The sequence below is a fragment of the Salvelinus alpinus genome, chromosome 17 (genome assembly GCF_045679555.1).
Source record: "Salvelinus alpinus chromosome 17, SLU_Salpinus.1, whole genome shotgun sequence".
In the NCBI taxonomy this organism is placed as follows: domain Eukaryota; kingdom Metazoa; phylum Chordata; class Actinopteri; order Salmoniformes; family Salmonidae; genus Salvelinus; species Salvelinus alpinus.
In genome coordinates this window covers 44,204,773-44,220,810 of record NC_092102.1, presented here as the reverse complement: position 1 = coordinate 44,220,810, position 16,038 = coordinate 44,204,773, and the positions used below count along the sequence as shown (strand labels likewise).

General features: G+C 46.8%; 1 protein-coding gene and 1 pseudogene across 1 annotated transcript; both read left to right on the top strand.

The window, feature by feature from the left end:
• The first annotated feature begins 2,938 nt into the window (after positions 1-2,938).
• Positions 2,939-8,378, top strand: LOC139543019 (MRG/MORF4L-binding protein-like). Its single transcript, XM_071349113.1, has 5 exons — positions 2,939-3,233; positions 4,785-4,906; positions 5,022-5,103; positions 5,405-5,479; positions 7,115-8,378. Exons 1-5 carry the CDS (start codon positions 3,098-3,100, stop codon positions 7,315-7,317), a joined length of 618 nt encoding a protein of 205 aa, XP_071205214.1. The 5' UTR covers positions 2,939-3,097; the 3' UTR covers positions 7,318-8,378.
• Positions 8,379-10,767: 2,389 nt separating this feature from the next.
• LOC139541883 (elongation factor 1-alpha 2-like) lies at positions 10,768-14,619 on the top strand (annotated as a pseudogene).
• The last annotated feature ends 1,419 nt before the right edge of the window (positions 14,620-16,038 follow it).

Below are 16,038 nucleotides of genomic sequence, written 5' to 3'. Positions count from 1 at the left end.
GTCTGACGGGGAAGGAGTGGGGGGCTGGGCGTTCCTCATTGAGGACCATGTATGTTGCATTGATCCTGTCTGACGGGGAAGGAGTGGTGGGCTGGGCGTTCCTCATTGAGGACCATGTATGTTGCATTGATCCTGTCTGACGGGGAAGGAGTGGGGGGCTGGGCGTTCCTCATTGAGGACCATGTATGTTGCATTGATCCTGTCTGACGGGGAAGGAGTGGGGGGCTGGGCGTTCCTCATTGAGGACCATGTATGTTGCATTGATCCGGTCTGACGGGGAAGGAGTGGGGGGCTGGGCGTTCCTCATTGAGGACCATGTATGTTGCATTGATCCTGTCTGACGGGGAAGGAGTGGGGGGCTGGGCGTTCCTCATTGAGGATCATGTATGTTGCATTGATCCTGTCTGACGGGGAAGGAGTGGGGGGCTGGGCGTTCCTCATTGAGGACCATGTATGTTGCATTGATCCTGTCTGACGGGGAAGGAGTGGGGGGGCTGGGCGTTCCTCATTGAGGATCATGTATGTTGCATTGATCCTGTCTGACGGGGAAGGAGTGGGGGGCTGGGCGTTCCTCATTGAGGACCATGTATGTTGCATTGATCCTGTCTGACAGGGAAGGAGTGGGGGGGCTGGGCGTTCCTCATTGAGGACCATGTATGTTGCATTGATCCGGTCTGACGGGGAAGGAGTGGGGGGCTGGGCGTTCCTCATTGAGGACCATGTATGTTGCATTGATCCTGTCTGACGGGGAAGGAGTGGGGGGCTGGGCGTTCCTCATTGAGGATCATGTATGTTGCATTGATCCTGTCTGACGGGGAAGGAGTGGGGGGCTGGGCGTTCCTCATTGAGGACCATGTATGTTGCATTGATCCTGTCTGACAGGGAAGGAGTGGGGGGCTGGGCGTTCCTCATTGAGGACCATGTATGTTGCATTGATCCGGTCTGACAGGGGAGGAGTGGGGGGCTGGGCGTTCCTCATTGAGGACCATGTATGTTGCATTGATCCTGTCTGACGGGGAAGGAGTGGGAGGCTGGGCGTTCCTCAATGAGGACCATGTATGTTGCATTGATCCTGTCTGACGGGGAAGGAGTGGGGGGCTGGGCGTTCCTCATTGAGGACCATGTATGTTGCATTGATCCTGTCTGACGGGGAAGGAGTGGGGGGCTGGGCGTTCCTCAATGAGGACCATGTATGTTGCATTGATCCTGTCTGACGGGGAAGGAGTGGGAGGCTGGGCGTTCCTCAATGAGGACCATGTATGTTGCATTGATCCTGTCTGACGGGGAAGGAGTGGGGGGCTGGGTGTTCCTCATTGAGGACCATGTATGTTGTATTGATCCTGTCTGACGGGGAAGGAGTGGGGGGCTGGGCGTTCCTCAATGAGGACCATGTATGTTGCATTGATCCTGTCTGACGGGGAAGGAATGGGGGGCTGGGCGTTCCTCAATGAGGATAATGTATGTTGTATTGATCCGATCTGTAATAGACTATGGCAGTATAGAATATGGTTCGGCAGCCCGGACCTCATTGGAAACGAGGTCCCTACAGGGGCAAGGATTCAGAATATGTAGGGGGGTGTTTTGGACCTCCCCAGTGTCGGCACTACAGGTAGAGATGGGGGATATGTCATTGCATATTAGGAGATAGCAGATGGCAATTCATTAATGGGTCAACCTACAGGAACATGAGGTGTCTCATCCTGCAAAATAGATTTTACAGGCATGCTGGGAACATGAGCGAGGACAGCACTCGAGCTTTGGGTGGGTGGGTAATACCCAGGCAAAGGAGACGGGACTGTATGGAAGGGAGTTTAGTCCAACGGTAGATATTCCTGTGAACCCATTGTGGCTACTCTCGCCTCCAGTAGTTAACCTCAAAGTGTTGGAGAGACCTTGAAAGAAAGGGAGGGTGTTGATCCATCTGATTGGTTTAAGAGACGTCTGGATACTGTGTATCAGGATTTTGTGGCCATTTACACAGATGGTTCATAAGATCCAAGGACAGGATGTACTGGGTCAGCATTTGTAGTGCAGGAATGTGGTGTGGCAGTCAGGAAACATATTACAGATCATCTGGCTGTATATACGGCGGAGCTGATGGTCATACTGTTGGCCTTGCAGTGGGCGGAGGAAGTCAAGCCTGACAGAGCAGTTATTTGCTCTGATTCATGTGCAGTGTTGATGAGTCTGCAGTCCTTTAGCTCACGTAGCAGACAAGACTTGATTTATGAGGTGCTACAAACCCATGGCAGGATTAGACAGATGGCTATCCAGAAAACACTTACTTGGGTCCCAGCCCATGTTGGGTTGGAGGGGAATGAGGCAGTTGATGTACTGGTTAAACATGCACTTAGTAGTGGGGATGTTGATGTAGTTTCAATGAGCAAGGCAAAGGCAAAAAGCCTGAAATGGACAGTGATGGTTCAGAAACGGCAAGAGCAGTGGAATAGAGATACTAAGGGCAGGCATTTATTTCAAGTACAGAGGAAAGTCGGGGAGGACGGCAGGAAGAGACAAAAGTGAGGAGTCTATTTTTACAAGATTATGGGTGGGACACTAGCTAGTTGAATAAGACTTTAAATGTGATAGGAAAGCATCCAACAGGAAAGTGTGGTTATTGCCAGGAAACAGAGACAGTGGAGCAGGTAGCCCTCACACAAAATAGATGTTGTGTTGGCAGCTGCAGAGAAGTACTTGGGGGTACGATATTTTACTTCAGAAGAGTTACAGGGTGTGTTGAGTGGTCATGTTCCATCCTCTCAGGCCGTTGGTCTGGGGTAGGGTCAGATAGGGTTAAAGTAGTGGAATAAGGTGGTGGGTTTTAATGTGTGTAGGGTTAGATGGTAGGGCAATATATAAATATATTTTATTCTATTTTTATTTTTTTTCCCGGTTCCCGTTTCCAATTTCTGTATCACAAAGTGTAATGGAGCTATACTATAATTCAGTAGGGGGCGGTAATGCAACATATTGAATTCCCACCGCCATTAACGTAATCGAAGAAGAAGACAGGCTGCTGTGGTGTTTCTTGTGTTCATTTGGGTCAGTTGTTAAAATCTTTGATTGCAGTGTTTTGTTATTGGAGAAGGACAACAGCATGGGCGAAGCCGAGCTTGTTCCAGCTGACGGTAAACAAGCAGAGTCGGGCATCAGTACCATCGAAGACTCGGTCGTATGGAGTCAAGAAGTCGAGGTGTGCCTGTTCCATGCAATGCTAGGTCACAAACCCGTAGGTAAGAATATCACGTTGGCTAGCTAGCTAACGAGCTAGTGTCTTAATCGTGTAGGCCTGAAAATCCCCGGGCTGTAGTGGAGACCCGACGCGGAGGACGAAAGCCTGACACCCATAACAAGTTAGCTAGCCAGCTATTCATATATAGTCAGACAATTACACATATCAATGAACTCCCACAGTTCTTGACCATTTTAGGGGTGGGTATAATTTGTGGAACGTTCCAACAGGAATTTGTTCCAAAAACTTCGTAAACAACAAGGTTGCCAACAAACAATGCATACAAAGTTGTATAGCGGCAAAACAAGACACCGGGTACGGGATGGGCTATTTCATTAAGTTTTCCCTCATCATGTTTATTCCGAAAAATGTCTGTCCCCACTCTGGTAGCCTATGGACAAACATTAAGAATAAACTACGTGGTGAGTTGATGCCTATTCGGCAGATTGATTCACCTAGCTAACTATCATGCTACTTTGTTGGAACGTTACACAAATTATACCCACCCCCATTTTAGCTTGTTAAACGTTGCATGTTTTTGTCTTAAAGTGTTGGCCAAATGTATTCAAGGAGGTGGCTAGCTAGCTTGTTACTGAGCTGACATAAATCTGGAAATTCTAACACAAGCAGCTTCTTGTGACAAATTCAAGTGTAACGTTATGTCTTTTATTTATTTTTTTGCATGCTGTTAACTACTGTAGTATCAAATTGTATTAGTCACGTACACAGTCTACTGCAGGTTTAAAAGGTGCAGTGAAATCTTTGCTAACTCCATCAACATTGCGGTAGAATAATCAATAATAGTCAAATAAAAAATAACCATTAATAGAAGTAGTATCCATGGTAATAGCGTGATGTGTATTATTATAATAAATAAACCAGCTAGCTAGCTTGCTACCCTATATTTACTTTTGTAAATATACTTTTGTAAATTGCACATAACGTTCGCTAATAATGCAGCATCATTATCCGTTGTCAGATTGTCATCCTAAATCAAATAAAAATGTATTTATCACTTGCGCCGAATAGCGTGAAATGCTTAGTTACAAGCCCTTAACCAACAGTGCAGTTCAGTAGAGTTAAGAAAATATTTACCAGATAAACTAAAGTAGAAAAAAAGTAACACAATAACATAACGAGGCTATATACAGGGGCACTGGTACAGTCAGTGTGGAGACTATATACAGTACAGAGTCAGTGTGCGGGGGTACAGGCTAGTTGAGGTAATTGTACATGTAGGTAGGGGTGAAGTGACTATGCATAGATAATAAACAGCAAGTAGCAGCAGTGTAAAAACAAATGGAGGGGGTTCGGGGTGTCAATGTAAATAGTCCAGGTGGCCATTTGATTAATTGTGCAGCAGGCTTATGGCTAGGGGGTAGAAGCTGTTAAGGAGCTTTTTGGTCCTAGACTTGGCGCTCTGGTACTGCTTGCTGTGCGGTAGCAGAGAGAACAGTGTTGGGTGACTGGAGTCTTTGACAAATGTTATTTGTATTTTACTTTTTTCCCCTCACACTTTTTGAAGACGTAGTTTTACTTATTTTCTCTGCAGGGGTAAATCGCCACTTTCACATGATCTGCATCCGGGATAAATTCAGTCAGAATATTGGGAGGCAAGTGTCATCAAAGGTGATCTGGGACCACCTGGGAACTATGTATGACATGTTAGCCTTGGTGAGTAGAGCATTTTAATCTTTCTCTGGCCGTTTGAAATGGAATGTTATAGATTCAGTCAGTCTTTCCTCTCTAATTTAACACTGAATACTGTCACACATTCTGTCCACTGCAGCATGAGTCAGAAATATTGCCATTTCCCAACTCAGAGAAGAGCTTCAATCTTCCAGAGGAGATGATTCAAGAAGTAAAAGAAGGTAAACCCTCTCTCTTCAGAATCCACCATACTTACAAAAATGCTGAGCTACTAGAAAATCCATATTTAGCTTGAGGACGGAAATGAGCTGCTAGCTAAACTTGGTACAACGCATCTTTTCTCAAGTTTACTGAGACATTCGTTTTTTTTGTACATTGTCCCTGTTCAAATAAACGTAATAAATACAAATGTATACATCTCTCTTCCACCTGACTGTACATAAAATGTATGCACACATGACTATAAGACGCTGTTAGACTGCTAAAAAGGCATATTATTATTATTATTCCTGCCCTGAACAGGTAAACTGGTGTCTGAGGACGACATGAAAGACGAGTTAAAAGAAGAACGAGACTCCCCAGCCACGCATGAAGAAGGTTCTCTCTCTCATTCAATTACATTAGCTGTATTTCACCTCGTGTGCTCCTCCTCTTTCTATCTGATGTGAGCCTTATTTGGACTACGTCCGTACATATCTTCTCCTCTGTGGCACACAAAGCGGAATCCCTAACTCTGGTCACTTGGCTCGTTTTAAAGGTCTGAATCCCTGTATGGCTGCTGGCCAGGATTTTGAGAGGTATGGACAGAAGAACTCGTTTGCTCTGTTCCAAAACTCCAGCTTGACCTCGGTATAGAACAGATCAGAACCAGAGGTTCTTTAGAGTGACCGCCCGCCTAGTGCACAGAAAATGTGCGTCTGTCTTTATTTCAGTTTCTCTTTTTCTCTCCTTGTTAACTTAGGTTTGAGAACATTTTCAAGCATGGCATGTCCATTTTTTTTATTTATAATTCTATATTGTTTTGATGGAGTTTTATGACTTAAAACATATAAAGAAGATATAATGGCAAGCTTCAAATGGGCGGTGATCTTGAACTGGCTTTTTCGCTCTTCTGCCATTCCTTTCTTTATACTATTTGAATGTCATTTGTCTGTTGAACTCAGCTCTGGTCCTCTGTATCCTCCACTGTGACTCTGCTCTAAGGTACATGATATTCCCATTGGATGTACACAGCAAACACTAGCCTATCGCCGGACACTAGAATAACAACTGGTTTAATTTGACTCTATCATACCCTACAAAGTCACAGTCACTGTAGCAGCAGTCACTTACTGTTTTCTTCACTGATCTGAGAGAACAGTCACTGCCGCCTCCTTCACTGATCTGAGAGAGCAGTCACTGCCTCCTCCTTCACTGATCTGAGAGAGCAGTCACTGTCTCCTCCTTCACTGATCTGAGAGAGCAGTCACTGCCGCCTCCTTCCCTGATCTGAGAGAGCAGTCACTGCCGCCTCCTTCCCTGATCTGAGAGAGCAGTCACTGTCTCCTCCTTCACTGATCTGAGAGAGCAGTCACTGCCGCCTCCTTCCCTGATCTGAGAGAGCAGTCACTGTCTCCTCCTTCACTGATCTGAGAGAGCAGTCACTGCCGCCTCCTTCCCTGATCTGAGAGAGCAGTCACTGCCGCCTCCTTCCCTGATCTGAGAGAGCAGTCACTGCCGCCTCCTTCCCTGATCTGAGAGAGCAGTCACTGTCTCCTCCTTCACTGATCTGAGAGAGCAGTCACTGCCGCCTCCTTCCCTGATCTGAGAGAGCAGTCACTGCCGCCTCCTTCCCTGATCTGAGAGAGCAGTCACTGCCGCCTCCTTCCCTGATCTGAGAGAGCAGTCACTGTCTCCTCCTTCACTGATCTGAGAGAGCAGTCACTGCCGCATCCTTCACTGATCTGAGAGAGCAGTCACTGTCTCCTCCTTCACTGATCTGAGAGAGCAGTCACTGCCGCCTCCTTCCCTGATCTGAGAGAGCAGTCACTGTCTCCTCCTTCACTGATCTGAGAGAGCAGTCACTGCCTCCTCCACTGTTCTGAGAGAGGATCTAAAGCATTTGGTTTCATAGGTCAACTTACAGAATTTGGACTGAGTGATGCAGAATCTTTTGAACCTTCAATCATTTCCAAAACCCCTCTCCCTTTACCTGACAACTCAATCTTTTATTTCTCTCCTCCTCTCTCTCAGGCAGCAACTCCTCGGTGAAGATGACAGAGAGGGTCGTCAGCAAAGACAAGGAGAGAGAGAGAGACAGAGAGAAGGGTTCCACTGAGGGCGGCCCGGGGAAGGAGGCAGCAGACAAGAGGAAGAGGAATCGTGCCACTGAGAAGGTGCTCAACTCCAGCAGCAACCCCTCCAGCCCCGGTGGAGCCAAGCGGAGAAGGACGTAGGCCAAGCCACCAGTAGGCGCCCTCAAGATATCAGCCACTGCAGAGAGCAGGAGACCCCAGGGGGAGGAGGAGAGACCTGGGACTGGAGAGACTCATCTGTGAAATCTGGAAGGGGGAGAGACCTGGGACTGGAGAGACTCATCTGTGAAGCCTGGAGGGAAACGGGAGGGAGGGGGAGAGAGTGGCGTTTGAGTCAGACAATAGAGAAGCTATTTGGACAATGCAGAATTTGTGCACAGGTATCCAGGAGACGAAATGAAGAACTTTCAGCCCCACAGAAGCTGCAATTTTAGACTTATGTTATGTTCTCAGAACGTCTGGAAAGATGTAGCACACAATCTCTGAAAACAACACCGCCATAGCAATGTGATGACAAAACTGAATCGTATTGGTCATGATTATCAATATACTGTCACAGCAGCGGAGGTTTTTGAACAATCCCCTCCCTCCAGTCCTCAGCTCTGGATGAGAGGCCAGCAGCCATGTTTAGTAATATTGACACAATTCAATCAGACACGTATCAATGAATCGGCTCTGACATCAGAATAAGTGTAATGGTTCTAGTGCTTGTGTTATTGTGACGTTATCCTGTTTGGCTTTGAGAAACGCAGGACTACTAAATCACAGCAATACACTGTTACCGGCTGGATGCTTGCGCTAATTGTCATTTTTTTGATGTGTGTTCTGATTTGTTACAAGTGGTTGTAAACACATGCATAGAGCGTAGCGTACCTCGTCCAGCTCTTCCAGTAACTGCCAACCAGATTGTTATTGTACCTCATCTGTATGAAATGTAGTTGCCATTTGTGCAAGATGTCGGTCATTGTCCCCTTTTTTCTACAGTCATAGTCTCATGTATTTTGTCCTTGGGGATTATTGAATGTGCATGTTTTGATAATTGCTAAAAATATTTTTTTGTCCATGTCAAGGACAGACTTTTCGGAATATAATAAACACGTGTAGCTATAGTCTCCATCCATTTGAGATTATTTTTTTATTGTCTATTTATTGGACATGTAACATTTTTAAGGCCTATGTCCCATTAAATTAGTTTTGACGAAGTTTGTGACTGGTTCATTAATTCAACAAACCGTCTATTCTAATGGAGTGTGATGATTTGCAGCATTTGTTCATTAAAATCCCGTTGGGCTGAACTTCCCGGTGCCTACTCGGGAGACAATTACTAAGCAACATGTCTGTGTTTGTATTAAGCCAGTATCTCTCAGAGTGATATGTCAGTGACTATGTACTCTCTGGCGACACATGCATCTTTGATACCCAATCACCTTGCAGCAGAACTTCTAAGTAGCTTTGTCAGTCCAGTTGATGGCGCTCTAACTGCAGCGCACCATACCTGTGTAATTAGTTGATATTAATTAAACTCTTATGACTGATAAGGATTACTTTACTAACACTGTTTTTGAGTTACTTCCCAGTATGATATCTGGGAGCAGCCCACCTCTTTCCATTCTTGCTGTCCGGTTCCCCGTCTAATTGCTTCACACACTGAGCTGCTGCCGACAAGTGCCTCACTGCAGGCTGTGCCTTTCCCTCCATCCTACTGCACCCAAAGGAGGAGGAGGGGGTGCCGACACCGAGTGGGCAGCGTAGCCCATTCTGCTACAGGTAAGAGGCTGTACAATATGGGTATACCTGCCTTTCAGGGCTCACTGTTCAGGGGTGTATTGAGAGCTGCCATCTCTTCTCTTGTGTTTTCATTTGCATAAAGATGAGTATAACATTTGGAATGTCTAGTTGAAATGCTCAAATGTCTTCGTCCAATAAGACTAGAACATGCAAATTATGATGTCTGTTATAGTGCAATGATGTTTTATAAAATAAAAACAGAATTGCTTTTGATGACAGTTCCAGCCTTAAGATCATCTGAGGCCACTGACACATGAGCCTGTTTACCATCTTGCATGATTTCTTCACCTCAAAACGTCCTGATATGACCTACTGCACAGCCAAATGAGGTTTAGGAGCACTGCGCTATCCATTGAATATGAAAGACATTATCACCAACATCAGTTTTAATGCTACGTAAAATATCTCAGAGCCTGATTGATACGTGGTAACTTCGGTATTGAAAAACACAAGCTGTTTTACTAGTAGTTTGTGAGATCTCAGTGAATAAACCTATACCTTGATTAAACATTTTGTAACATTTTATATGCTCAGTGTAGCAATAAACTGTAGCCAGTGGATAGACTGTAGTCAGGGGATAGACTGTAGCCAGTGGATAGACTGTAGCCAGGGGATAGACTAGCCAGGGGATAGACTGTAGTCAGGGGATAGACTGTAGCCAGGGGATAGACTGTAGCCAGGGAATTGACTGTAGCCAGGGGATAGACTGTAGTCAGGGGATAGACTGTAGCCAGGGGATAGACTGTAGCCAGGGGATAGACTGTAGTCAGGGGATAGACTGTAGCCAGGGGATAGACTGTAGCCAGGGGATAGACTGTAGTCAGGGGATAGACTGTAGTCAGGGGATAGACTGTAGCCAGGGAATTGACTGTAGCCAGGGGATAGACTGTAGTCAGGGGATAGACTGTAGTCAGGGGATAAACTGTAGCCAGGGGATAGACTGTAGCCAGGGGATAGACTGTAGTCAGGGGATAGACTGTAGTCAGGGGATAGACTGTAGTCAGGGGATAGACTGTAGTCAGGGGATAGACTGTAGCCAGGGGATAGACTGTAGCCAGGGGATAGACTGTAGTCAGGGGATAGACTGTAGTCAGGGGATAGACTGTAGCCAGGGAATTGACTGTAGCCAGGGGATAGACTGTAGTCAGGGGATAGACTGTAGTCAGGGGATAAACTGTAGCCAGGGGATAGACTGTAGCCAGGGGATAGACTGTAGTCAGGGGATAGACTGTAGCCAGGGAATAGACTGTAGTCAGGGGATAGACTGTAGCCAGGGAATTGACTGTAGCCAGGGGATAGACTGTAGTCAGGGGATAGACTGTAGTCAGGGGATAAACTGTAGCCAGGGGATAGACTGTAGTCAGGGGATAGACTGTAGCCAGGGGATAGACTGTAGTCAGGGGATAGACTGTAGCCAGGGGATAGACTGTAGTCAGGGGATAGACTGTAGCCAGGGGATAGACTGTAGCCAGGGGATATACTGTAGTCAGGGGATAGACTGTAGCCAGGGGATATACTGTAGTCAGGGGATAGACTGTAGCCAGGGGATAGACTGTAGCCAGGGGATAGACTGTAGCCAGGGGATAGACTGTAGTCAGGGGATAGACTGTAGTCAGGGGATAGACTGTAGCCAGGGGATAGACTGTAGCCAGGGGATATACTGTAGTCAGGGAATAGACTGTAGTCAGGGGATAAACTGTAGCCAGGAGATAGACTGTCATAAATAATTTCTCTATTATAACTGAGGCGTTTCTCATTCTAACTGTTAATATACAGTATCTTTACCTTATCTCTCTGCACTAGATGGGAAGAGGCTCCTTCAAGTATGCATGGGTGCTGGACAAGCTGAAGACAGAGAGGGAGCGGGGCATCACCGTAGAGACATATATCCCCGTGGACGCGTGGAATTTAAGTATGCTGCTATTCCAGTTTCAACTGTTCTGTCTGCGGTTATGGAGCCCCCTACCTGTCCCAGACCTGCTGTTTTCAACTCTTAATGATCGGCTATGAAAAGCCAACTGACATTTATTCCTGATTATTATTTGACCATGCTTGTCATTTTTGAACATCTTGGCCATGTTCTGTTATAATCTCCACCCGGCACAGCCAGAAGAGGACTGGCCACCCCTCATAGCCTGGTTCCTCTCTAGGTTTCTTCCTAGGTTTTGGACTTTCTAGGGATTTTATCCTAGCCACCGTGCTTCTACACCTGCATTGCTTGCTGTTTGGGGTTTTAGGCTGGGTTTCTGTACAGCACTTCGAGATATTAGCTGATGTACGAAGGACTATATAAAATAAACTTGATTTGATTTGACGCCCCAGGGCACAGAAACTTCATCAACAACATGATCACGGGGACCTCCCAGGTAAGTAGGGACGTCTCAGGTAAGTAGGGACGTCTCAGGTAAGGAGGGACGTCTCAGGTAAGTAGGGACATCTCAGGTAAGTAGGGACATCTCAGGTAAGGAGGGACATCTCAGGTAAGTAGGGACGTCTCAGGTAAGTAGGGACATCTCAGGTAAGTAGGGACATCTCAGGTAAGTAGGTACGTCTCAGGTAAGTAGGGACGTCTCAGGTAAGTAGGGACGTCTCAGGTAAGGAGGGACGTCTCAGGTAAGTAGGGACATCTCAGGTAAGGAGGGACGTCTCAGGTAAGTAGGGACATCTCAGGTAAGTAGGGACATCTCAGGTAAGTAGGGACATCTCAGGTAAGTAGGGACATCTCAGGTAAGTAGGGACATCTCAGGTAAGTAGGGACATCTCAGGTAAGTAGGGACGTCTCAGGTAAGGATGGACGTCTCAGGTAAGGAGGGACGTCTCAGGTAAGTAGGGACGTCTCAGGTAAGGAGGATGAAACCTTCACCTAAATGTTACCATTCCTCAACGTAACCCGTCATCGAAACCTTAATTGTTAACCATTACAACAAGCAACGCAAACCATCACAGTATTCCCACTGATGAACGGTCCAAAAATGTTCCCATTCCTGCTGTGTTGTGTTGTGCAGGCGGACGGTGTCACGCTGATCGTGGCAGCTGGAGTGAGAGTTTGAGGCAGGCATCTCCAAGAACGGTCAGACGAGGGAGCATGCCCTCCTGGCCTACACCCTGGGGTCCAGTAACTCATTGTAGGGGTCAACAAGATGGCCTACACCCTGGGGGTCCAGTAATTCATTGTAGGGGTCAACAAGATGGCCTACACCCTGGGGGTCCAGTAACTCATTGTAGGGGTCAACAAGATGGCCTAAACCCTGGGGGTCCAGTAACTCATTGTAGGGGTCAACAAGATGGCCTACACCCTGGGGGTCCAGTAATTCATAGTAGGGGTCAACAAGATGGCCTACACCCTGGGGGTCCAGTAACTCATTGTAAGGGTCAACAAGATGGCCTACACCCTGGGGGTCCAGTAACTCATTGTAGGGGTCAACAAGATGGCCTAAACCCTGGGGGTCCAGTAACTCATTGTAGGGGTCAATAAGATGGCCTACACACTGGGGGTCCAGTAACTCATTGTAGGGGTCAACAAGATGGCCTACACCCTGGGGGTCCAGTAACTCATTGTAGGGGTCAACAAGATGGACTACACCCTGGGGGTCCAGTAACTCATTGTAGGGGTCAACAAGATGGCCTACACCTTGGGGGTCCAGTAACTCATTGTAGGGGTCAACAAGAAGGCCTACACCCTGGTGGTCCAGTAACTCATTGTAGGGGTCAACAAGATGGCCTACACCCTGGTGGTCCAGTAACTCATTGTAGGGGTCAACAAGATGGCCTACAGTGAGAAGAGCTATGATGAGATGGTGATGGTGGTCAGAGCCTACATGGTGAAGATCGGTTACAACCCCAACGCTGTGCCCTTCAATCTCCTGTTGGCATGGGGACAACATGCTGGAGCCCTCCCCCAACGTGAGTATCTTCTTTTGGCCTGAATAACATCACATTGTTTAGCATTCAAAATAGATGTGTTCTTTCTCAAAGCTTTAGTGCCACGATGTGTAGTTCCTCAACTCTCCACCAGAGGTCCTCATGTCCATATAAAAGGCATTTACCTGTTGCTCAATCAACTGACGCACAAATTCAGCACCCAGATGTCCATGTTGTTACTCTGTCCAGATGCCCTTGGTTCAAAGGCTGGAAGCTGGACAGACGGGAGCACCATGTCAACGGGGTGAGTCTGCTAGAGGCTCTGGATACCGACGGCCTACAGACAAACCCCTCACTTGCCCACGCAGGACGTCTACAAGATAAGAGGTAGGGTTACTACTCTAACACTAAACGAGTAATATTCTCACAAACAACATCAACAGCACAGAGAACTAATACGTGATGTAACACATTGCCTTATTACTTCAGAAGAGAGTGATGACTAGAAGTCTCTCTTTTGTTTCCCAGGAATTGGAATGCCACCAGTGGGGTCAAGTGGAGAGTGGTGTCCTCAGGACCCAAGCTGGGTTCACAGCTCAGGTCAGGGTCAAAGGTCATCCCTCTGGACATCTCAGACAGATACTGTACTCAAGCCTGGTAGAGGTTCTTCATTTACATATTAATTTTCTCTCTCTCTCTCTCTTTTCTGTCTCTCTCTCTCTGTGTGTGTGTGTGTGTGTGTGTGTGTGTGTGTGTGTGTGTGTGTGTGTGTGTGTGTGTGTGTGTGTGTGTGTGTGTGTGTGTGTGTGTGTGTGTGTGTGTGTGTGTGTGTGTGTGTGTGTGTGTGTGTGTGTGTGTGTGTGTGTCAGGTGATTATCCTGAACAACCCTGGTAAGATCAGTGCAGTCTACTCCCCGGCCACTGACACCCACATCGCCTGTAGGTTTACTAAGCTTAAAGTGAAGATAGACCCCCGCACGGGGAAGAAGCTGGAAGTCAACCCCAATTCCATGAAGTCTGGGGACGCTGCCATTGTAGAGATGGTTCCTGGGAAGCCCACGTGGGTGGAGAGCTTCTCCAAATACCCTCCACTGGGAGAGTATTTACACCTGGTAACCCTAACTAACACCCACTGTCCTCAGACATCTAGTGGTCCCCTGTAGCTCAGTTGGTTGAGCATGGCGCTTAAAACACCAGGATAGTGGGACCACTCGTATATAAAATAGGTGCACGGATGACTGTTTGGATAAAAGCGTCTGCTGAATGGGATTTATTATGATATAGTTATCATATTTACCTCACTCTTCAAGACTTGCCTGGCTAGCTGGCCTCTGATTCCTTCACGTCCATCTGCGGCCCATGTGTGGTCAATTCATTGGCTATAATCAAATCTCAGGGACTGACGTACTTGTAAGAATCACCCTTTTGTGTGTGAAGCTGGCATGCCGTCCTCCACATCTTGCTCTAGTTCCATAAGGGTGGCTGTTTTGGTTACACACAAACAGACAAGTCACTAAGCTAAAGCCCCCCCCTTGGACAGACAGCTGGTTCTTCTGAAACTCTCTCTCTCTCTGATGATGGTTTGTAACATGGATGCACTATTTACCCATTACACAGTCCAGGGAGAGTCTTTGTTGATTTCTCTGGCCCTGATTTTGATTGAGAATATTTGTCAGAGGTTCTGTGTGCAATCAATGGAGGAAATAATTGCATGTGTTTTTGAAGCGTGAAATCCTCTGTGACACCACTAGGCCCTGGCCTCCCATGTGTGCTGGGCCCAGAATGGCAGAGTGAGGGAGTATTGTTGGTGAGTGGTACCCAGGTACAGGCAGCCTTTTCCATGGTTACGTTTCAACAGGCCTGCTTAGTATCAGAGAACTCATGCAAGATGAGCAGAATACTGAAACAACATTAAATACTAAGAATGAGGAGCCAATAGAATCGTTGTGAGATGTTAAACAACATTAAATACTAAGAATGAGGAGCCAATAGAATCCTTGTGAGATGTTAAACAACATTAAATACTAAGAATGAGGAGCCAATAGAATCCTTGTGAGATGTTAAACACCATTATGAAACACTGTTTCACTGTGTGTGCCTGCATGAAAGCAACAGCTGTTCCGGAAGACTGTGTGATCACACTGTCCGTAGCCGATGTGAGTAAGACCTTTAAACAGGTCAACATTCACAAGGCTGCAGGGCCAGACGGATTACCAGGACGTGTACTCCGAGCATGCGCTGACCAACTGGCAAGTGTATTCACTGACATATTTTTCACTGTCTTTTTACTGTTGTTTTTATTTCTTTACTTATCTAATGTTCACCTAATACCTATTTTTTACTTAAAAATTGCATTGTTGGTTAGGGCCTGTAAGTAAGCATTTCACTGTAAGGTCTACACCTGTTGTATTCAGTGCACGTGACAAATCAACTTTGATTTGATTTTCCCAAGAACACTAATGTAACCTGCCTAAATGACTACCGACCCCTAGCACTCACGTCTGTAGCCATGAAGTGCTTTGAAAGGCTGGTCATGGCTCACATCAACACCATTATCCCAGAAAACCTAGACCCACTCTAATTCGCATACCGCCTCAACAGATCCACAGATGATGCAATCTCTATTGCACTCCACACGGCCCTTTCCCACCTGGACAAAAGGAACACCTATGTGAGAATGCTGTTCATTGACTACAGCTCAGCGTTCAACACCATAGTGCCCTCCAAGCTCATCACTAAGCTCAGGACCCTGGGACTGAACACCTCCTTCTGCAACTGGATCCTGGACTTCCTGACGGGACGCCCCCAGGTAGTGAGGGTAGGTAACAACACATCCGCCACGCTGATCCTCAACACGGGGGCCCCTCAGGGGTGCGTGCTCAGTCCCCTCCTGTACTCCCTGTTCACTCATGACTGCATGGCCAGGCACGACTCCAACACCATCATCAAGTTTGCCGATGACACAACAGTGGTAGGCCTGATCACCGACAACAGTGAGACAGGCTATAGGGAGAAGGTCAGAGACCTGGTCGTGTGGTGCCAGGACAACAACCTCTCCCTCAATGTGAACAAGATAAAGGAGATGATTGTGGACAACAGGAAAATGAGGACAGAGCATTCCCCCATTCTCATCGACGGGGCTGTAGTGGAACAGGTTGAGAGCTTCAAGTTCCTTGGTGTCCACATCACCAACAAACTATCATGGTTCAAACA

Bases quoted from the DNA above. Each gene is read 5' to 3' on its own strand.
- LOC139543019 (XM_071349113.1), top strand. From the start codon at position 3,098: ATGGGCGAAGCCGAGCTTGTTCCAGCTGACGGTAAACAAGCAGAGTCG. The intron at 4,907-5,021 runs GTGAGTAGAGCA...TGTCCACTGCAG, and splicing joins TGTATGACATGTTAGCCTTG to CATGAGTCAGAAATATTGCC. The intron at 5,480-7,114 runs GTTCTCTCTCTC...CCTCTCTCTCAG, and splicing joins CCCAGCCACGCATGAAGAAG to GCAGCAACTCCTCGGTGAAG.